The 22,500-nt window shown below is 40.0% G+C and overlaps 2 protein-coding genes across 2 annotated transcripts in view; both read left to right on the forward strand.

Moving 5' to 3' along the window:
- Positions 1-5,949, forward strand: part of LOC137970852 (dynein regulatory complex protein 10-like) — a 10,872-nt gene extending 4,923 nt beyond the window's left edge. Inside the window, exons 2-5 of the mRNA XM_068817473.1 lie at positions 149-366; positions 1,559-1,792; positions 2,208-2,279; positions 5,536-5,949. Coding sequence (XP_068673574.1) covers positions 149-366; positions 1,559-1,792; positions 2,208-2,279; positions 5,536-5,817 — 806 coding nt within the window. The 3' untranslated portion in view covers positions 5,818-5,949. The remainder of the gene's footprint in view (positions 1-148; positions 367-1,558; positions 1,793-2,207; positions 2,280-5,535) is intronic.
- A 9,341-nt stretch (positions 5,950-15,290) lies between these two features.
- LOC137971098 (probable imidazolonepropionase) overlaps positions 15,291-22,500 on the forward strand; it is a 21,796-nt gene continuing 14,586 nt past the window's right edge. Inside the window, exons 1-5 of the mRNA XM_068817818.1 lie at positions 15,291-15,633; positions 17,299-17,363; positions 18,557-18,834; positions 19,857-20,082; positions 21,510-21,672. Coding sequence (XP_068673919.1) covers positions 15,384-15,633; positions 17,299-17,363; positions 18,557-18,834; positions 19,857-20,082; positions 21,510-21,672 — 982 coding nt within the window. The 5' untranslated portion in view covers positions 15,291-15,383. The remainder of the gene's footprint in view (positions 15,634-17,298; positions 17,364-18,556; positions 18,835-19,856; positions 20,083-21,509; positions 21,673-22,500) is intronic.

The raw sequence follows: 22,500 nt of genomic DNA on the forward strand, positions 1-22,500 counted from the left end.
TATTTGTAGCAGTCGACTGCCGTAAAATCGGTTTGCACACATTTATTTCCTCTAAGTGAACTGACAAGGCGTTTCTTTCGATTTTCTTTAATAAGGTGCGGCAGCAATATCAATCAGCAGTACTGATGCATTTTGCTTGTGTCGGTAGGCTCTAATCTGAAGCGAAATGTGGAAAATTCCCTCTTAATGAAGTCAATGACATCATTAATGACTATCATAACAGAGAGACTGCTAACAACACCCTTTGAGCAGCAAGAGAAGATGTCTTATTTACTGGATGTAATCAGAAGAGAAAAGAAAACACACTCTACTAAAGAGAAGCTTGAAGTCCAGTATAACGAAGCTGTTAAAGCGAAAGAAGCTGAGGTAAAGTGTAAGCTTTATGGGGCTATTCTGTAATGGTTACGCAGTTCGATTTACGGACATTTTTCAAGCGCCTACGACCAACCTGCGTTTTGGCTCCCCTCAATCAAACTTCCACCGCCAAGCTGAGTGTTGATCCGAAAATCAAGATGCTTGACATAATCTACCAATGAGCATCTTTGGTTCCATGTAGAGCATTGGAATTTGCTCGAATCTTTTTACTGAAGGACCCCTTAAAAGATTTCACAATGGTATTCGAGCTGTCAACGAAAACTCCAACCTTTTTTGGAGACTAAATTAAACCTAGACAAAAATTAGGGTCAGGTTAGGATTAGCTTTGGTATAAATTGACTCATCATACAAAAGTAGCTAATGAAAATACTGAACTGTTTTGGGTTGAGCATGTACGTCGTTGTAGTGTATACGTAGTGGTGAAGGAAGGGGACTTGATATCTTGAGGGTGAGAGTCCGAGTACCTGTAAGTGCATAGTACAGTTCTTTGTTCCCTCAGGCTATGATGTTGTGATGGTGAGACTCAATGGATAAGTGTATGAATACAGAAACCGATAAGATGATAGGAAACATTAGGAAGATGCGTTGACATGCGTAAAACAGAGTTTGAGGGAATTTATAGGTGTAAATACCTTTTCAGTCCTTTTTGGGGGGTTGACTGATAAACTAGGTAGAATGAGGATCACTAATACACCTTTTTTCAAAATGGCCGCCATTTAAATATTCTTTTGTTCTTAAGCTTAAAAGTCAAAAGAATATTTACCTTGAACTAGGCATCAAGGTCTAATTTGAATAAAAACAAAAGAATATCTAAATGGTGGCCATTTTGGAAAAAGGTGTATTTAACCAAGGTAAAAACTGATGAGACCGGGTTTGACCGACATCACATATACTTTCCGCCATATTATTGTAGCTGTAATGTTCTCAAATTGTTACATGTAAGAACGGAATAAAATTTTCTTTGTCCTTTTCTTTGGCAAATTCCTCACCACTCATAAAAATGAGAATTTTTCGTCTGGTATTCATTCTTTCCGTCACGGTCCAAAGGCTTGATCTTAACTTGCTGCAGGATAAAGTCCCGTTGTAACCTGTGCTGTGATGATATTTCTCAAGAGCTTTAAGAGTTCAAAACTCCCTGCCGGGTAACAAAATTTAATTCATCTGTTGCTTTATTTGTTGCTAGATCGCTGAACGTGACGCTATTATCGTGGAGCTTCAAAATAAATTACAACTGCTACAAAAGATAAACTTGGATCAGCAACAGAAGACTTTGACAGAAGCATTGAAACAAACGTCAGTGGACACAAAATTGTCCAAGGCACAGATTGCTAAATATCACGAAGACATTTTAGGATGCAGAAAAACAATAAAGGAACACAGGAGCAATCACCGGGAAAATGAGATCTATCTAAGAAAGGTATTATACGGGAAGAATAAAAAAAAAAAAAAAATGGTGGGATGGCGGTGTATCTCTGAATCTCAAACAGACAGAATATCTGGATGGAACTTGTTGGTTTTCGCTCTTGGTCCGCGAGGCTTTCTCAGAGAAATATAATTAGTGCCAGAGGGATTTGAAATACTTGGAATATAGTCATTTATACACAGTGGAAGGATAGTAGCCCATTGTCCACAGAAAACACCGCTTTCCGCTTGATCACTGAACTCTTGATGAGCGGGATTTATACCTTTATTCGAGATCTGTGCCAAAACGTAAACAAAACCTGAATCCCGTCAGGCCCTCCCCAGTCATACAGAACATTACAGACAAAATACCTCTTTGGAACTCTAGATAGGATAGTTTAATACTTGAAATTCTCTTTTTTATCCACCAGCGAACCTTTAAAATGGCGACTGAAGTCTACAACTGGGTACAAAAATACGATGCAGACCTCGAAACAAGGCAGGTAAGTAAACTATGCTGAACTCAACGGGCACTAATGCCCAGTGCAGCTCATGTCCTGGGCCTAGTTGTTCAAGAGCCGCTTTAACTGCAATACCAGATTAAAAATTAACCAAGGAGTTTATTTCTCTACTCCCGAATACTGTTCAACGTTGATATTCAGCAAAACTTTACATTAGAGGAAGTCAATAATGAAAAACAAAAATAAGAAAAAGAAACTTTCACTCACTCACTCACTCACTCACTCACTCACTCACTAACTCACTCGCTCACTCACTCACTCATTACTTCCTTCTGGCTGGCTTCCTTGGTTGCTTCCTTCTTTTCTTCCCATGAAGTAAAACAATATTGATATTTATTTCAAATGCTTTTAAAGTGAGGAAGAATGGCATTTGCAACTTTGAAATATTTTATTTGGTTTCAGAGATATTATGTACTTATTGACTGAATTTAAGTCAGGCCCAAGACGGAAAAAAAGATTTAATTGGTCATGGCGAACGGACCGAATATTTTCCTGTCCGGGTCGACCTAAAGTCAGTCAATAAATCATATGGAATATCTCTGAAAATAATGGAGCAATGCTATTCAAACTAACAAAAGTAACCTTCTAGAAAGACGAAAGATGGTACATTTTATCATGTACTTCATGGCAAGGCTCTTGGCCACAGCTCCTCTCTGTCCCATAGCAAATATCTTAATTTGCGCTCAAATGAGCCAAACGCTCCTGCTTGAAAGTCTAATAGAGTTCACGTTGCCACAGTAACAGCTCACTGATTTCCAATATTTTTCTTGCACGATGTACTTTACTCGGTTCCAAGACTGAAAAATGCCACTCATATATTGCCAGAGATATTTTGGCTTTTTTGATTTGTCACCTTTTGGAACGCGGTTTTTGAATTGTTGTACATTTCTTTCTCGTACTCTGGAGTCTGCCACCTGGAATCAGTCCCAAGTTTCAGAAAAAAAGTGAAAAACAACGCCAACTTTTCTAATTTTAATTTTTAAGGACGTTCGCGCCAAAATCTTCCTACGGTGAGATTTTCTTCATTTCTCGCCTAGAGTTAGGTCATAAAGTACTTACTCCAAAAATGAAAAAAAATGGGGGTCACCGACTTTGTTTCGGAGAAAATGGCAGTGGAAAAATGCCTTAATTTCGAGTAATCGGTCATAATAGCGAGATGTAGGCTCATCTGCTCATCCATCGAAAATCATAAAAATAAACTGTTGGAGTGAAGGTTTCCGTGCATAGGTTTTTAGGAGTGAGATTTTTAGATAATTGTATGCCGCTAGGGATGTGGTAAACAGTAGAGTTCATCCTCGACGAGCGTTTTCGTAAGCTCTATCCGTTGCAACCACTACCAGAATTCGATGGCACGAGGAAAGAAAATGTTAAAAAAAGATAACTTCTTACGGTGAGAATTTTTTCATTTCATCATATTTTGTAAATAGTAAGTAAAGTAAGTGATTCATGATTAAAAAAATAGGGGTCACCTATGATCTGAATGAGTAAAATCGATGTGATTTTGCAAAGCTCTTGGAAAAGTTCGTTTGTCACGCTTTTGCTTGACCTGTCGGGCAAGGACTGGAACCCAAGAGAGGATCGATCGTTGAAGAGATGAAAGGTTTTTGCCGAAAAAAAAACCTTTCTCGAGCATAGCAACGAAGTTTTAAGCAGGGGCCATCTTCATTTGGTTGGGGTTTTGTATAATATCTCTCCATTGCCGTCATGCTCATCCTCTGGAGTGTGTTTTTTGTGAAATTCAATCGCTGATTGTTTCCACGCAGGTCCGCACTATTCAAGCGGACAAGGACGAGAATACTGCTCAATTTTCACGAAAGTAAAGGAAAAGAACTTTAAAAACATGCATTCACTTTGAACTTAAGTTCGTAGGCTAATAAAAACATTAAAAAGAAACAGCCCCATTAAATTTACGCAACGGTTCGTCCTCGAGTTTTCCAAACTTTCAGCCACTAGTCTACTCGATCAGCTACCTTTTCCAGAGCTTTTCCATCCTCCCGCTCACTTCTCTTTGAAGCTTCATGATGATTCGGAAATAAATGTGCCATTCTTTTGCCGGCCTGGAATTTTTTCCTCGGCGTTTTTGTCGCCATGTTATTTTGACTGATGCTTGAAAAACTTGTATGAAAGTCAAGTAGACTAGTGCACGACTGATAAAACCTCGCGAATATCAGCCGTGCAGTAGTCTACCTGACTTTCATAAATATTTTAATTCAATTTTCACTGATCAGGATCTTATCTGATCCAACGCTGTGCAAGACTTATCGTCCACGGTTTTTGCAAAGGTTTTAAAACCTCAACTTCACTAATGCTCGAAGTAATGCGTGACATATTAGAGTCGCGTTACCTGCGCAGTAACGTTGCGCACAAACAATTAGCGCGAACGTCCTTAAGGTTCAACACCTTAAAGTTTCCTTCTAATTAAAGTGGTACTGTGATCAAAAAATCATTTCCTTTTTTTCTTCGGATTTTGAAAGCGTGTTCGCTTAACACCTAACTGGCAAAATTTTGAGCTTTGAGTTTTATCCAAAGGCTGTTTATTTTGAGTGTAAGTTTTGGATTTCATGGTCTGCCATTACTCACGTTCAAAACTGGCCGATTGGACCTCAGAGGGTTGGATCTAGAGAAAATGACGTCATTTACTCACTAGCTTAAAATTTCAGCGTGTAAACGCAATTTATTATATATGCAAAACACGGGTTGAAAAGTCTGAAAGCCCGAAACTCCCGTGCTGCATATTAATTAGGCCGCGTACACACGCATTGCATTCTTAAACTAGTGAGAGTTTGACGTCATTTTCTCCTCGACCCAGCTCTCTCAAGATTTTAAAGTTAGTAATGGCGGACCAATAAATAAGAAAATTCCAGCTAAAATAAACAGGTGTCTTTTTAAAATCAGAACTTAAAACTTGGGTGAGTTAGTGCTTAGTTAACATAGTTTTGAAATCCAAAGGAAAAACAAAATTTTTTTTGGTCGTAGTACCACTTTAAGCACTTGTATAGTTCGACGACTACTTTAAAGAAGACTTACTACCAAAAAATTGACAAAAATGTTGTTAGAACGTGAATTTGCAATTTTAAAGGATGTCTTTGTCGAAGTGGCTATTAAATATCTTACGTTCTTTAAAACATGAAAACAAAAATTGCTAAAACATTGATATTGGCCAAACTCTCGTGGTTATCTCCACAAATGACAATTTTCCTTCACTTATCTACTTCTGATTCTTTTACAAAATCTTCAGGATGAGTTTGATCTTTACACGCGCATGTACGAAGCCGATAAAGCCGACCTGGCTCAGCTTCAGTCGCGGTTTGAAGTCTTAGAAAAACAGTACAACGCCATTATGGAGGAACGAAGGCTAATGGAAGAAGAAACCGCAAGGAAGGCAAAGGAAGAGCAAGAAAACACTAACGCAGCTACGATTATACAAGCAGCTTGGCGAGCCTATCAGTTTCGAAAAGCCGTAGCAAAGAAAGCGAAAAAGGACAAGAAAACAGGAAAAAAAGGAAAAGATAACAAGTGATGTCGGATGCTAAGAAAAATTGACACGAACATCTAGTTTTTAGTGTCATTTTTATTTAATTGCAGTATAGTAAATAACTACTGAATTGTCATGCTTCCAAGTTAGAACTGTGCCTATTGTGCAGCAAATAAACTGTGCTTTTTCGCTTTTCTATGATCTTTGTTGGGTATAAAATTAAAAATAACTGAAACATCGCGGTTAGTACCAGTAAACAGTTAAAATTGGTCATAACTATTCCCTGATTAATTTGTGTGCTGATACTATCAACTTTATTTAAAAGTTTCCGTGAAATTATGTGTGACCATATTGAAATATCACTTTACGACATATCGCCAAAAATCATGAAACAGGGATTGTCACGTAGGTCCGAATTAAATTTCAGGAACATTTACGTAAATCTGTACTAAACACAACTTTAAGCTTAAATCTGTTGGTAGTTACGTCATTGCATTAATTGAAATTGTAATGATAGCAGACAAATCGACAGCAAGTCAGCAAGTCAGCATGAATCAGTTCCCAATCATATCATTCGTCCTCGAGCGATTTGTCCTCCTTCCTACCTTAGCACAACTGCGTAACCATGCTAAAACAAGGACAGCGTCGACTGTATTAAAAAAACTTGGCCAGCGGATTAACAAAAAAGTTAACCGGAATGGACGTGATCACGTGACCCCAAACGACCTAACAGCACATACTCGTAAAATAGATAAAAATCAGTTGACTTAGTTTCCTACAGGAATTTTTTCCCTTCCAATTTCTCCTTTACATAGAAAGTCTTACGTGGGCAGAGAGTTCACGGATTACGAAATTTCTTCAAGCTATTTTTGTTTTACAGTTTGTTAGTACTTCCTACGCAAAACACTAAAAATCTCACACGAATTAAAGCTTAATTACTCGAGCCCGTAAAGGCACCGAGTTATAAATCATGTTTGATCTCAGTTTTTTTTTCCGGTGCAGCAAAATGCACAGTAGAGTCGCGGTGTTTGATTGGCCAATGCACAATAGAAAGCACGTGGCGGTGTTTTGATTGGGCAATGCACAATAGAAGGTACGTGGCGCCGTTTACTTACTGAAGATCGACGTTGCGTTGGCTTACTTTCTTCCTGTGGTGCTCAAAACACATACAAAGAAAGCCACACGCTTTTCGCGGTAGACCCATACTAAAAGATGTCGAGCGTCAGCTTCGAAACGGGTCGTTCCGCGAACTGAATGAAACTGAAATGTACTCAAATGTAACTGAAATGGACGCAGCTATTGAAAGCGATGCAAGTCAAAATACTAATTCTTTAATAAGCAGCGGGTACTTTATTGAGAACTACTCTGAAGATGCATATGACAGCGAAAAAGAAAATAACTCGACAAACAACATAGACGCCATCTTGGAATCTTCTGAAGACAAAGTAGAAACACTGGCACAGCGAACAAATAGATGGCTTTCATGTGACGTCACAGGGGCCATTTTGGCCATGTCTTTGAGAGTTTGTCCCGTTCATAGTGTTTTTGTTACTAGGTTCAATAGTAAGTTTGTTTCGCCCCTCGTGCTTTTTTTTTGAATTTGTTCCGGCGCTCCTTGTTGTCGTTACTTGTTTCACTCGAAATCTCGTTGTCATTCCATGTCTCCCGAACCGCTAAAGCGGCTATAGAGTATGTCTCACCGAGATATTGGGGTGAGTTTCGTCTCACCGAACTGTTTTAGCGAGTTTTTCTCCCCGAAGTGTTATAGCGAGTTTGTCTCGCCATAGTCCTATTGTGAGTTTATCTCACTGGAGTGTTATACTCAGTTTGTCTCTTTGATCTCTTGTAGTGAGTTTGTCTCACCAAGATGTTTTAGTGAGTTTGTCTCTGAAGAATTGAATCAGCTTATCTCACCAAAATGTTATTGCGAGTTTCTCTCACCAGAATGTTATTGCGGGTTTGTCTTGCAGAGTTTTAGCTCCGCTTGTGGCGCTGTTAGGAGTTTTGTCTCGTTGAGGAACTGTTATTGTGCGTTCGTCTTGCTTTAGAAATGCTAGAGTGAATTTGTCTCGCTTCAAACGTTTTAGAGATTTTGTCCCGCCTTGTGCTAATCTTTTACTTTCTCTTAATGCGTTGAAAGACAAGATAGAGCAGACGGAATCAATCTTGACACGAACTAGCGTTTCGTCAGACCTCGATACTATGCGTCAGCTGGCCAGCCGCCCTACTCCCTTAGTTGACCCAGGGCGGAAAGAGACCGGGCGGTGAAACGAGCGGGTCCGAGCAAAAAGGTGTGATGCAGTAGACTGGGGTCTACTAAAAAAAGCCTTTTCAAAATGGCGGCAAGTGTTGAGATCGGCCGACTCACTCGAAGAATTGAAAGAATTGTTTTTACAGGACATCACACACGATTTTTTTGATTTGAACGAGGAAAAAAATTCTTCAGATGTTCTAGACACATAGCTGATGTTAATGTAACAAACATTTTCCCTTTGTTATTGATTGGTTTTCTCCTATAACCTATGGTCTTTAGGTAAATCCAAGTGTTTTGATTGGTACTTTCTTGTTCTGGACTTTGCCATACAAGCCATTTCCATGGAAAAGGTTATAAGCCATGGTTTTTTTTGCTCATGATAAGCGGGACATACCTGCATTCGACACTGTCTTACATCACTCAAATTTTAGCAGCTTCCGACGAAAATACTTGAGTTATATTCCAACAGACAAAATAGTATTGAGTTTTGGGTTAAAAATATCAAAAAGGCTTTTAAATAATACACTACTGGTGGCCCAAAAATAAAGAAAGAAAACTTGATTTCCGGTTCGTCGAGAGGATATTTTTGGCAGCCATTAATTGCACCGGAAGCGCGGAAGGAGCGCTCGTGCCAGTCCTTCTCCGCATCACACATTGGACCAAGAGCGGAGTGCCCGTTTCACCGCCCTATGTATAACCGCCCTGGTTGACCCGTACGCACTTATTGCTACTCTTGAACAACTGGCAGATGTTTCCAGGGAGGCTGTCCACCACAACCGCAAGAGGTTCGATGCAATCTTTAAACAGTGCAGACCCCTTGTTGATGATCCCCGCCTTGCCGCCATTCTCATCAGTTTGTTGGGTGACAAGGATGAGAAACTAGTAGTGGGTCAGATTCTCAAGCAATCCGTCCCCGTCGCCACGTGGTGCCGTCCTTCAATTTGGCCAAGGTTCTCAGCCATGTCCCAGTTTTTTTAGGCCCTTTGTTTCCCACTGGCTTCAGTGGCCTTAGAGGCGGGCGCTCAGGCCCCTTGCGGGGCAAATGCTTCTATGGTAAGAGTGTGAGGCACTTTATTGCCAATTGTCCTTTGAACAAGAAGAAACAATAAAGATGTGCTGCTTGTGTATTTCTCCCTTCAATTTTGTCTTTTCTCTTGCATGACTTAGTTGTTGCCGTGTTTTTTCTTTTTTTCCCGCACGAGCTAGGCTTCCCCGAAGGGGTTATCTTATATACCCTTCGCTGCTCTGTCCCTGGACGAAGCATTTCGGGGTTGCTTCGCTTTGGGGTTTTCTCTCCCCTTCATAGCACGCTTGCATTCGTCTCAGGGGAACTCTAAACGAATTAAGAGCTTCCATTTCAACCCAGAAGAAACTGCTCTCCAGCGTGTTTCCATTAGCTGGTGTGATTGGAAGGGTAAACCCCAAGGCGTCGTAACCCCGGTACCCTTGGTTCATATGGCTTCCAGGCTCACGGCCTAAGCTTCTCTTGGTCTTCTTTCGTTTCGAAACCCGGAAACCTTTGTAGCCGGGGAGTTGCACAGGCATGTTGACAAATGGGAGGAAATCCTCACCCAGCATCCAAAGGAAGACAAGATTTTGTCGTACATCGAATAAAAGGTTAACGTTTAGGACGTTTTCACTCGCTTTCGAGGGGATTTTCAAGGAGCATTTTATGGTTCTTCTTACCCGCCTAGAGCAGAATTCTGCAATAACAAGTCGTGTCTTGGCTTTGAGGATTTTATTTCCATTACCAGGAGCCAATCACCCGGAGGCTCCATCTCCCATATAAACCCTTGGAGACAACCTTTGCCCATATCTTTTTATTTTTAGACGTTCGAATTCCCACGAATGCATGATGCCGTCCAATAAGAACAAAGTTATTGTACTACGTCACAAGCAGTCACGCACCAGTAATCGCCTTCGTCTCACAAAATATTCTAAAAATAAAAAGATACTGGCAAAGGTTGACTCAAGGATATAGTCTGGATAGAGGCTCCGGGTGATGGGCTCCTGCCATTACTATTCTATCTAGGGACTCCGCACAAAATTAAATAACCCTAGAACGCTGATTGGGTAACCCTAGCATACCGCGTGCAGTCCGTGGCAATCGATCACGTGTCTCAATGGTACGGGGCTCTTATGTAATGCCACTCCCTTATCACGATAGCTCGTTCAGTCTTTCCGGTTTACTAATACTCCTTTTGCTTCCACGCAGGTCCGCACTATTCAAGCGGACGAGGACGAGAATACTGCTCAATTTTCACGAAAGTAAAGGAAAAGAACTTTAAAAACATGCATTCACTTTGAACTTAAGTTCGTAGGCTAATAAAAACATTAAAAAGAAACAGCCCCATTAAATTTACGCAACGGTTCGTCCTCGAGTTTTCCAAACTTTCAGCCACTAGTCTACTCGATCAGCTACCTTTTCCAGAGCTTTTCCATCCTCCCGCTCACTTCTCTTTGAAGCTTCATGATGATTCGGAAATAAATGTGCCATTCTTTTGCCGGCCTGGAATTTTTTCCTCGGCGTTTTTGTCGCCATGTTATTTTGACTGATGCTTGAAAAACTTGTATGAAAGTCAAGTAGACTAGTGCACGACTGATAAAACCTCGCGAATATCAGCCGTGCAGTAGTCTACCTGACTTTCATAAATATTTTAATTCAATTTTCACTGATCAGGATCTTATCTGATCCAACGCTGTGCAAGACTTATCGTCCACGGTTTTTGCAAAGGTTTTAAAACCTCAACTTCACTAATGCTCGAAGTAATGCGTGACATATTAGAGTCGCGTTACCTGCGCAGTAACGTTGCGCACAAACAATTAGCGCGAACGTCCTTAAGGTTCAACACCTTAAAGTTTCCTTCTAATTAAAGTGGTACTGTGATCAAAAAATCATTTCCTTTTTTTCTTCGGATTTTGAAAGCGTGTTCGCTTAACACCTAACTGGCAAAATTTTGAGCTTTGAGTTTTATCCAAAGGCTGTTTATTTTGAGTGTAAGTTTTGGATTTCATGGTCTGCCATTACTCACGTTCAAAACTGGCCGATTGGACCTCAGAGGGTTGGATCTAGAGAAAATGACGTCATTTACTCACTAGCTTAAAATTTCAGCGTGTAAACGCAATTTATTATATATGCAAAACACGGGTTGAAAAGTCTGAAAGCCCGAAACTCCCGTGCTGCATATTAATTAGGCCGCGTACACACGCATTGCATTCTTAAACTAGTGAGAGTTTGACGTCATTTTCTCCTCGACCCAGCTCTCTCAAGATTTTAAAGTTAGTAATGGCGGACCAATAAATAAGAAAATTCCAGCTAAAATAAACAGGTGTCTTTTTAAAATCAGAACTTAAAACTTGGGTGAGTTAGTGCTTAGTTAACATAGTTTTGAAATCCAAAGGAAAAACAAAATTTTTTTGGTCGTAGTACCACTTTAAGCACTTGTATAGTTCGACGACTACTTTAAAGAAGACTTACTACCAAAAAATTGACAAAAATGTTGTTAGAACGTGAATTTGCAATTTTAAAGGATGTCTTTGTCGAAGTGGCTATTAAATATCTTACGTTTTTTAAAACATGAAAACAAAAATTGCTAAAACATTGATATTGGCCAAACTCTCGTGGTTATCTCCACAAATGACAATTTTCCTTCACTTATCTACTTCTGATTCTTTTACAAAATCTTCAGGATGAGTTTGATCTTTACACGCGCATGTACGAAGCCGATAAAGCCGACCTGGCTCAGCTTCAGTCACGCTTTTCGCGGTAGACCCATACTAAAAGATGTCGAGCGTCAGCTTCGAAACGGGTCGTTCCGCGAACTGAATGAAACTGAAATGTACTCAAATGTAACTGAAATGGACGCAGCTATTGAAAGCGATGCAAGTCAAAATAATAATTCTTTAATAAGCAGCGGGTACTTTATTGAGAACTACTCTGAAGATACATATGACAGCGAAAAAGAAAATAACTCGACAAACAACATAGACGCCATCTTGGAATCTTCTGAAGACAAAGTAGAAACACTGGCACAGCGAACAAATAGATGGCTTTCATGTGACGTCACAGCGGCCATTTTGGCCATGTCTTTGAGAGTTTGTCCCGTTCATAGTGTTTTTGTTACTAGGTTCAATAGTAAGTTTGTTTCGCCCCTCGTGCTTTTTTTTTGAATTTGTTCCGGCGCTCCTTGTTGTCGTTACTTGTTTCACTCGAAATCTCGTTGTCATTCCATGTCTCCCGAACCGCTAAAGCGGCTATAGAGTATGTCTCACCGAGATATTGGGGTGAGTTTCGTCTCACCGAACTGTTTTAGCGAGTTTTTCTCCCCGAAGTGTTATAGCGAGTTTGTCTCGCCATAGTCCTATTGTGAGTTTATCTCACTGGAGTGTTATACTCAGTTTGTCTCTTTGATCTCTTGTAGTGAGTTTGTCTCACCAAGATGTTTTAGTGAGTTTGTCTCTGAAGAATTGAATCAGCTTATCTCACCAAAATGTTATTGCGAGTTTCTCTCACCAGAATGTTATTGCGGGTTTGTCTTGCAGAGTTTTAGCTCCGCTTGTGGCGCTGTTAGGAGTTTTGTCTCGTTGAGGAACTGTTATTGTGCGTTCGTCTTGCTTTAGAAATGCTAGAGTGAATTTGTCTCGCTTCAAACGTTTTAGAGATTTTGTCCCGCCTTGTGCTAATCTTTTACTTTCTCTGGTTTAACATTCTTAATGCGTTGAAAGACAAGATAAAGCAGACGGAATCAATCTTGACACGAACTAGCGTTTCGTCAGACCTCGATACTATGCGTCAGCTGGCCAGCCGCCCTACTCCCTTAGTTGACCCAGGGCGGAAAGAGACCGGGCGGTGAAACGAGCGGGTCCGAGCAAAAAGGTGTGATGCAGTAGACTGGGGTCTACTAAAAAAAGCCTTTTCAAAATGGCGGCAAGTGTTGAGATCGGCCGACTCACTCGAAGAATTGGAAGAATTGTTTTTACAGGACATCACACACGATTTTTTTGATTTGAACGAGGAAAAAAATTCTTCAGATGTTCTAGACACATAGCTGATGTTAATGTAACAAACATTTTCCCTTTGTTATTGATTGGTTTTCTCCTATAACCTATGGTCTTTAGGTAAATCCAAGTGTTTTGATTGGTACTTTCTTGTTCTGGACTTTGCCATACAAGCCATTTCCATGGAAAAGGTTATAAGCCATGGTTTTTTTTGCTCATGATAAGCGGGACATACCTGCATTCGACACTGTCTTACATCACTCAAATTTTAGCAGCTTCCGACGAAAATACTTGAGTTATATTCCAACAGACAAAATAGTATTGAGTTTTGGGTTAAAAATATCAAAAAGGCTTTTAAATAATACACTACTGGTGGCCCAAAAATAAAGAAAGAAAACTTGATTTCCGGTTCGTCGAGAGGATATTTTTGGCAGCCATTAATTGCACCGGAAGCGCGGAAGGAGCGCTCGTGCCAGTCCTTCTCCGCATCACACATTGGACCAAGAGCGGAGTGCCCGTTTCACCGCCCTATGTATAACCGCCCTGGTTGACCCGTACGCACTTATTGCTACTCTTGAACAACTGGCAGATGTTTCCAGGGAGGCTGTCCACCACAACCGCAAGAGGTTCGATGCAATCTTTAAACAGTGCAGACCCCTTGTTGATGATCCCCGCCTTGCCGCCATTCTCATCAGTTTGTTGGGTGACAAGGATGAGAAACTAGTAGCGGGTCAGATTCTCAAGCAATCCGTCCCCGTCGCCACGTGGTGCCGTCCTTCAATTTGGCCAAGGTTCTCAGCCAGGTCCCAGTTTTTTTAGGCCCTTTGTTTCCCACTGGCTTCAGTGGCCTTAGAGGCGGGCGCTCAGGCCCCTTGCGGGGCAAATGCTTCTATGGTAAGAGTGTGGGGCACTTTATTGCCAATTGTCCTTTGAACAAGAACGAATGCATGATGCCGTCCAATAAGAACAAAGTTATTGTACTACGTCACAAGCAGTCACGCACCAGTAAGCGCCTTCGTCTCACAAAATATTCTAAAAATAAAAAGATACTGGCAAAGGTTGACTCAAGGATATAGTCTGGATAGAGGCTCCGGGTGATGGGCTCCTGCCATTATTATTCTATCTAGGGACTCCGCACAAAATTAAATAACCTTAGAACGCTGATTGGGTAACCCTAGCATACCGCGTGCAGTCCGTGGCAATCGATCACGTGTCTCAATGGTACGGGGCTCTTATGTAATGTCACTCCCTTATCACGATAGCTCGTTCAGTCTTTCCGGTTTACTAATACTCCTTTTGCTTCCCCCCCCCCCCCCTTCCTCACCCCTACCTCCCCGCAGCGATGATCCAGCCCTCTACCAGGAGCTCCCCGCTGCTGACCGCCTTGGGCTGAGTCTCCCATATCTTATGCTTTTGTTTGCGGATGGTCCTGGTGATAGTATATTACTGTGACTCATACAGGACATTACAGTTAGCAATTTTTTAAATTTAAATTTTTAATTCAAATTTATAGTTACAAAAAGTCGCATTTGTAGTTATCTAAGCGTATAACACGAATTTTTACCGCAAAAATTCAAGTTGTAAATTTCCAAAAACACAACTCGATTCTTTTTCGAATATTTATAATTTTATTTTTTATTGGTTGCCGGTGTCTTCTTGCTGCAAATTCAAACAAGAAAACTTCTAAAATAGACGAAATCGAGGAGCACTCGAAGATTTTCGTACGGAATGACAAAACTTCGTGCTTTCAATGAGTAGAGAGTTTAATTATGAGACTGATTTTCTTTGAGGAAATTTCGTTATCAAAATCGTCAATACAAAGCCTTGCTTCGATGTAAGAATAATCACGTGACCAACTAACAATAGATTCTTTTGTACTAAGAGGTATGTCCAATGTATTGTCTTAATCTGGTGTGATTTTGGCTGTTTAGACTTAGCTCTTATTAATTAATTAACCGAGAACAGTAGCCCATCAGTACTGATGGGCTGCTGCCTGAAGATAAGCTTATCAAGTTGATTGCCAAGTGCCACGTTTGAAAAAGCAGTTATTTTCAGAATTTAAGCCTCTAAAGCAGTTATTGAGATTTTCTTTGGACGTGAAAAAAGAAAGTTTCTTTCGTCGATCAATGTTAGATCTTTATGAAAGCCGAGAAGCTTGAAGGGCCTTCCAACTTCCGACCAAAATTCACTTCGAGCGGTAATGATAACGAGGTTGAGTGTCGTCCTAGCAACAGTAGGGAGAGAGGGCGCATGCTGATATGAAGGTGACAGCTGACCGAAATTTAGTCCGAAAAATTGAAAATTTCGACAATTCGAGGTATAAAATGGTGCATGTGTTCAAATTAATGTAATATTAGTGATGTATAAACTTCGAATTCGACGTGCAAAACAAGTGGTGTTGGTATGTAAGAACAGAGAGCGTATTTTGACGGGGGAATCGATGAAAAATCTGGCGATCCTCGAAGGGGGGCACGATAGAGGTGTGTCTGTTGTGGTCGACAACGCGGGAAAAATTGAACTCATTGCTTTCGATGACAAAGTAGACCAAGAATATACGAACTGTGCATTTGAAGAAGAAATAGATGCTTGTGGAATGTGCGTTATACCTGGTAAGATTGGACGCATTTCATGATTAATATGGTAAGCACAGGTAGCCCAAGCTTGATGTATGTGTATCTATTGTACTATATTGTGCAGGAGTAGAAATATAAGGATTTGAATGGGGAAAAAAGTTTTTCTCAGAATTCAAAAAAATATTTACGATTTAAATTTAAAAATTGCTTACGTTGCCTTACCTTTCTTTGTCTCTGGTACAGTACCTGGGTTGATTAAGACAGATTTAGTTGGTGTTTGGTTACTCTTCTTTGCCCTCTATATGTTCTTTCCCAACCCGGGCACCGAGACAAAGCCTCCGAACGGAATCATCGAAGGAAAAGGGCCATAAATTCACTCCCAAATCTTCGATCTTCTCAAAATTTCACATAGATCATGGATGATACCTCCGCTACCGTTTCGTCTTCTTCATTCGAGCCACTTGTACACTTAGAAGGAATTAATGGCCACCAAACTCTGCAAACATTTGCTTTCAAAGCCATCGAATTCGGCTTAATTCACCAATTGCATTACCCAAACAGTTGGAAGAACGCTTAGCAACCCGCGATTGGTCAGTGGGCATGTTACCCAAACTGTTGGAAGAACGCTTAGTGACCTGCAATTGGTCAATAAGCACAATGGTGACCAATTGTGAATCTTAGGCTTAGTCTTCCAATGGTTTGGGCAACGCGGGTTTCAAATAAACTTATGATAGAGGCATTGTAAATGCTTTGTTTAAAAATATAAATGCTTTTGTTTATAGTGGAAGTGCACTTACGTCGTAGCTATCAAGCTAGTTCACAGGCACCCCACTTTTAATAATTTGAAAGAAACATGATTAATTAAAGTGCCCCTGTGACCAAAAAATCAATTCATATTTTTCTTTGGATTTCAAAACTATGTTAACAAAACACTAAGTGACCCACGTTTTAAGCCTTGATTTCAAAAAGACACCTCTTCATTTTAACTGTAATTTTCCTATTTAATGGTCTGCCATTACTAACATTATGTTCTTGAGAGGGCTAGTTTAAGAATGCAATACGTGGGTATGCTGCAGAATTAATATGCAGCACGGGGGTTTTGGGCTTTCAGACTTTTAAACTCACGCTTTGCATATATAATAAGCTGCGTTCACACGCTGAAATTTTAAGCTAGTGAGCCTCTGACGTCACTTTTCCCTGGATTCAACCCTCTGAGATCCAATCGGTCAGTTTTGAACGTGAGTAATGGCAGACCGTGAAATCCAAAACTTACACTCAAAGTAAACGGCCTTTGGATAAAAATCAAAGCTCAAAATTTTGCCAGTCAGGTGTTAAGCCAACACACTTTCAAAATCTGAAGGAAAAAAGGAAGGCGTTTTTTTGATCACAGGGGCACTTTAACCTATTGACTCCTGGTCCTGGGGTTCCCCATTGACGAGTAAAATCGTCTGGTGTTAGACAGAGTAAAATACTAAGTATGGCTGGTTTAGGCCAGTTTAGGGGTGAATGGGTGAAGAACTCCAACTGGAAGGAGGTAACCAGCTGGCTATTTACAAAGTGTTGTAGAGTTGAATCTGGGATAACCAGAAACAAATCCTAACCAGAGATTAGAACAGGATTTGAACCTGGGGCAACTGCATGCAAACCCAATGCCCTAACCACTGGACCATGTCGCCTATTTTTTTTTCCATAATATTTTAGGTCTTATAGATGGCCACACCCATCCTGTGTGGGTGGGAGACAGGGTTCATGAATTTGCTATGAAGGTAAAGCTTACCATATTAAGCAGGTTAATGTAAGAAAAAAAAAAGGAAAGGAACTTTATTTAAGCGTCTAATCTTCTAGCACTGTAGAGCATTAATTGGGGACAAATTTTGGTTTTTGAGGAAAGGGGGAAAACCGGAGTACCCGCAGTACCCCTCTCGGTGCAGAGAAGAGAACCAACAAACTCAACCCACATATGACGCCGAGTCTGGCAATCGACCCTGGGCCACATTGGTGGGAGGTGAGTGCTCTCACCAATGCGCCATCCCTGCACCCAAGAGAAAATATATCAGTTTAAAAATATATCAGTTTAATTTTAGGACAAATAAGACCTTTCATAGTAATATAAGGAGATGTCTGTGAGCCTGGTCTCCACTTTAACAAAACTGCCTTAATTTAAAATTGACAGAAATCTGAAAATAATAGGTTACTTATTAAATTTAAGGTAAAAGAAAGGCTACATGTAATATTTTATAAATTTTTTGATAGTTATGATTTATTTAGTTATGATTGACACTGACTTAATGTATATGCAAATATTTTGTGGAAACTTGTGTTTTGAAAAGAAGTCCAAATTGAAGCTGAGTGGTTGGCTTGAATGGTTGTGCAGCTGCTGCAATAGCAAACTTCACAGCCGTTCCCTATAAGAAAATTTGCGTCTGCGTCTGCGTGTGAGCCTAGTGGCCCAATTTCAAGCCGGGACGTATCCTGGTTTCCTTCGCATGAAGGGACTAGGAGTAATTCTACTTCCCCCTGGATGGGATGATAGTCCATCGCAGGGTTACCCCTGATAGCATTATTTTTGCCGGAACCCATTTATACATCTGGGTGAAGAGAGGCACTGTGAGAGTAAAGTGTCTTGCCCAAGAACGCACTGCCCAGGCAATGACTCGAACTCAGACCATTTGACCCAGAGTGTGGTGCACTAACCATTAGGCCACCTTGCCTCCAAAAGAAAAGTTTATGCTATTCCAAAATGACACAAGTCTTTGTGATGTGTCAAAAAATCTTGATTTTGTAATCTTCAGTAGTCTATAATAATTCAACATTGTTGTTAGTCTTGGATTTTAAGAACAGGGCACCCACACCCTCCACTTCAATAATAATTACTGTGATAATTTTTGCTGATTATTCTTTTTGGTTAATTAAGTCACTCTTTGACACCTTTTGAAAGTAATTTATATCTCTATACCAGCTTGCAGGAGCCACTTATATGGATGTACATAAGAGAGGTGGAGGAATAGGTTTTACAGTTGAACATGTGCGCAAGGCTACAGAAGAGGAGCTTTACACGTCACTTAGAAAACGGCTCGTCAGAATGTTACGATCAGGGACAACTTTAGCTGAAGCTAAAAGCGGTTATGGGTTAGATGTGGAATCAGAAATGAAGATGTTAAGAGTCCTTGAGAGGGCCAAAAAAGAGTTACCCATTGAGATATCCAGCACATTCTGTGGAGCTCACTCTGTGCCTAAGTAAGTAGTCATTTAGTATACATCAAGTTCAACAAGTCCAGCCTGTTTTCTACTGTCTCCACCTGCCCTGTTTTTGTGAGCCTCACATGAAAGTTTAATAGCCTACTGTAGACAAAACTCAAGACAAACCTTCCTTTTTCAAATACTAATGTCAGTCATCCTTGCAAACCAATTACAATTACTACAACTAAAGGGAATCTTCAGGTGGCATTATTTAAAATCAATGTTTCAGCTCATCAGCATTTTTCAAAAAACTCAACCCATTATTTCTTTAGACTTTTCATATATACAGTGTACACTATTGAGTGTTATCAAAATCACATGTCAGAAATTCTCAGGGTTCGTACAAGTTATGGTAAGTCATGGAATTGTAGTTTCCAGGCCTGGAAAGCCATTGAATTAAGTGTATTTCATGGAAAGTCATGGAAATAATTGATTGTGCAATAAAAAAATTTACAAGTTTTGATTGCATAAAGAAAACGGGGGAAAATGTGTTTGCACTCAAGAAAATTTTAGAAAATTTATCGGAAATTGGCCAAATTTAGGTTATGGAAAATAATTATTATTGTGAAGGGTACATGTAAAAAAAAGGTCCTGAAAAAGTCTTGGAATTTGAAAGCCTTAGAGAGTACAAACCGTGCAAAGTAAATCCAAATAATTTCCCCAAGACTGTGCGGTACAGATCAGGAATCAGCTATAATTAATTTTGTAAATTTTGAATCAGATTTTTACAGTGTGACGCCCCTTACTGTGGCCACCTAACAAAGTTTTTTACAAATTATCTGCCAATAAGGGTGTGAGAATTTGATTGACAGTCATGCTTCCTTGCAAAGTTCGTACAGTATAAAGTTGAACACCGTTGCATAAGTTGTCGAGTTGACATATTTACACATAGTTTTCAAGTGTGAAAGTTTGTTGGGTGGCCATGGCAAGGCACGTTGCACTGTAAAAAATGTATATCGGCATGCATGTGGTATAGACTGAGTAAAATCTTGCAATATAACTTTTTTCTGATCTTTCAGGGGAAGTACTTGTGAAGAAGCAACCAGTAACGTTATCAATGAGCAAATTCCCAAGCTTCAAGAACTGATGAAAAATAAAGAAATAACTGTTGATAATATTGATGTGTTTTGTGAGAAGGGCGTATTTGGAATAGACGAAACCAGAAGGATTCTTGAAGCAGGAAAGGCTGTAGGATTGTCTCTGAATTTCCATGGTGATGAATTGCATCCAATGAGAGCTGCTGAGGTAAATAGTTTATTAATAGAGAGATTAAGAAAAGGGTGATGAAGGATGGTGGGGGGGGGGGGGGGGGGGGGGGGGGGGTTGGCAATGCCATTTCCCAGTCCAAATTTGGACAAAATCCCAGTCCCAGTGGCAGGTTTTCTTAGAAATTCCAGTCCCTGCTATTAAAATCCCAACCAGAGTTATGATAGGGAAAATATAATTAAATAGAGCATTGATATGTTGTATGAACCAGTTAATGATAAGTCTTAAAACGAAATGTGAGATTACTGGAGAGCGGAGGCAGTAACTTGAAAGTGCTCAGTTCGAGGTATAATTCGTAGCTGCATAGGATTGCTTAACCAAGTGTCAGCCTAAAAAGGCCAGCTGTCACCTGACACATGAAAAAGCATTCTGAATGGTGCAGTCTCCTGTTTTACTATGTCAGCTTCAGAGTCACTGTCATGATCATCACTCATCAACGTAACTACATGTAGTGTCCTCATCAGTATCCTGCTTGGAGTCTTCACCCTCTTCACTGGACTCACAACAATAGACCGATTTCGACATATCAAAATTCAGTAGGAAACAAAAGGTATCATCTTGAGGCTCTGGGGAATAAACAAAGGGATTTGTATGAGTTTATTCCCCAGAAACTCGAGATGATGCTTATTGGTTAGGACTGAATTTTAATACATTGAAAGAGGGTTCATTCAAGAATGTTTCAGTTCCTGTGCCTGACGCATTTACTATTGCACCTTGCCCAATACCTCATCTGAGCTTCTTCTTTCTAAGTGATTGCATTGATTGCAGCTCTTGGTTTAGGTAAGTCGGTTTGTGCTAGGGAAGCTGTAGTAGTCAGGAAGGGATGTTGTAGAGAGGGAGCTTTGAGGTTCAAAAACAAGTCTGTTAGCATCAGGAAGGTCCTCGCTGTCACATGGCAGTGGCCTCACAGAGGAACCCAAGAAGATGGCATGAAATATTTGATACCAGGAATTTTGTGCAGAAGTAACACCTGAAAACCTCTGATAATGCAAATCCCATTCACACCGAGAACTCCTTATATCCCATTCCCAGTAACAAAATTCCAGTTCTTGGTGATCAAATCACATTTTCCCACCAAAAAATCAGGTCAATCCTAGCTCCCATTTTACCCCTTTATGACCTTCGAAGAATGAAATTTCTTTTTCCCACAAATGGGAAAAATTCTACCTCTGCCATCTGCTCTGTGGTGTTTGTATGTGGAAATGAGTAGGTTTGTGTTTGTCGTGGATGTACAAATTTTTGCCTAATTTTCTGGGGATTTATGTGAGAAATCACTCTGATAATCATGAAGGCCATTAAACAATGGGTCAAAAGCCTCCTAACTTTTAACTGTATGTCAGTACTGTAGTTCCTATATTTTTTCTTTTAATCAATTCTTACTTATAAAAACGTTAATTGCATGTCAGCTAGGTGCTGAACTTGGAGCACGAGCAATAAGTCATCTTGAAGAAGTAAGTGAGGAGGGAATTCAAGCCTTGTCTGCAGCATCTGTTATAGCTGTGCTTCTTCCTACCACAGCGTACATCTTACGACTGAAATGTCCACCAGCAAGGGCAATGATCAAGTCAGGTACTGACCATCCATATATGGCTTTAAAGCAACATGTCAACAGGTCGAGTTTCCGTTGCTTATGACTTAGCTGGGTTTTTGACATGGTGACACCCTGTTATAAATCACAGCGAGGGCCTACATATTTCTACACGTAATATAACAGCTACTATGTTTTCAACCCTGCTGAGGTCAAAGTGATTTTTTGCTTTATGGAGAGGTGTTTTAATTTTAATAATCCAAAAAGGCAACATTGAATAAACCCCTGAGCATCTTTCCTCCCCCTGCATTCTCCCTTAAAAAAATGACATAGCTATTTCTCAATTTTGATAAACCTTCAAACCTTGTTCATTTACAAAATGATTCCTTTGTTAATGCATGTTTAACTAAAGCAAACTCTGCAGTCCAAAGCCGAACTAAATATTTATTCTGACAGCTAACAAACCTTGGAAGAGGAAACAAAAAATAATAAATTATCTGCAGGTGTGACCTTTTGAACCATTTTAAGGACGGTGCCTACTATTGTTATTGCGCATACGTTCTGCGCATCTCCAGATACTCGGGTTTCCTAACAGTGATGCTTACTAATGCAGAGATATTTTTGCGCGGTTTAAAACTGTGCAGAGAAAGTTTATCTTCGTAAGTACTCTTGGTATCCAAAAAGAAAATTGGGGGTAACCATGAAATCTTTAGAGATAATTAGGCTTCAAATTGAGAAAGAATGCAATACGTTCCTTTGTACTTTAGAGCTTTTAACAAAATATCGTTTATGAATTATCTTTAAAAAATGCGTGGTTACCCCCAATTTTTTTTTTAAATTTCAGTAACACTTGTTAAGATCTACCTTTC

The sequence above is a fragment of the Montipora foliosa genome, chromosome 9 (genome assembly GCF_036669935.1).
Source record: "Montipora foliosa isolate CH-2021 chromosome 9, ASM3666993v2, whole genome shotgun sequence".
Lineage (NCBI taxonomy): Eukaryota > Metazoa > Cnidaria > Anthozoa > Scleractinia > Acroporidae > Montipora > Montipora foliosa.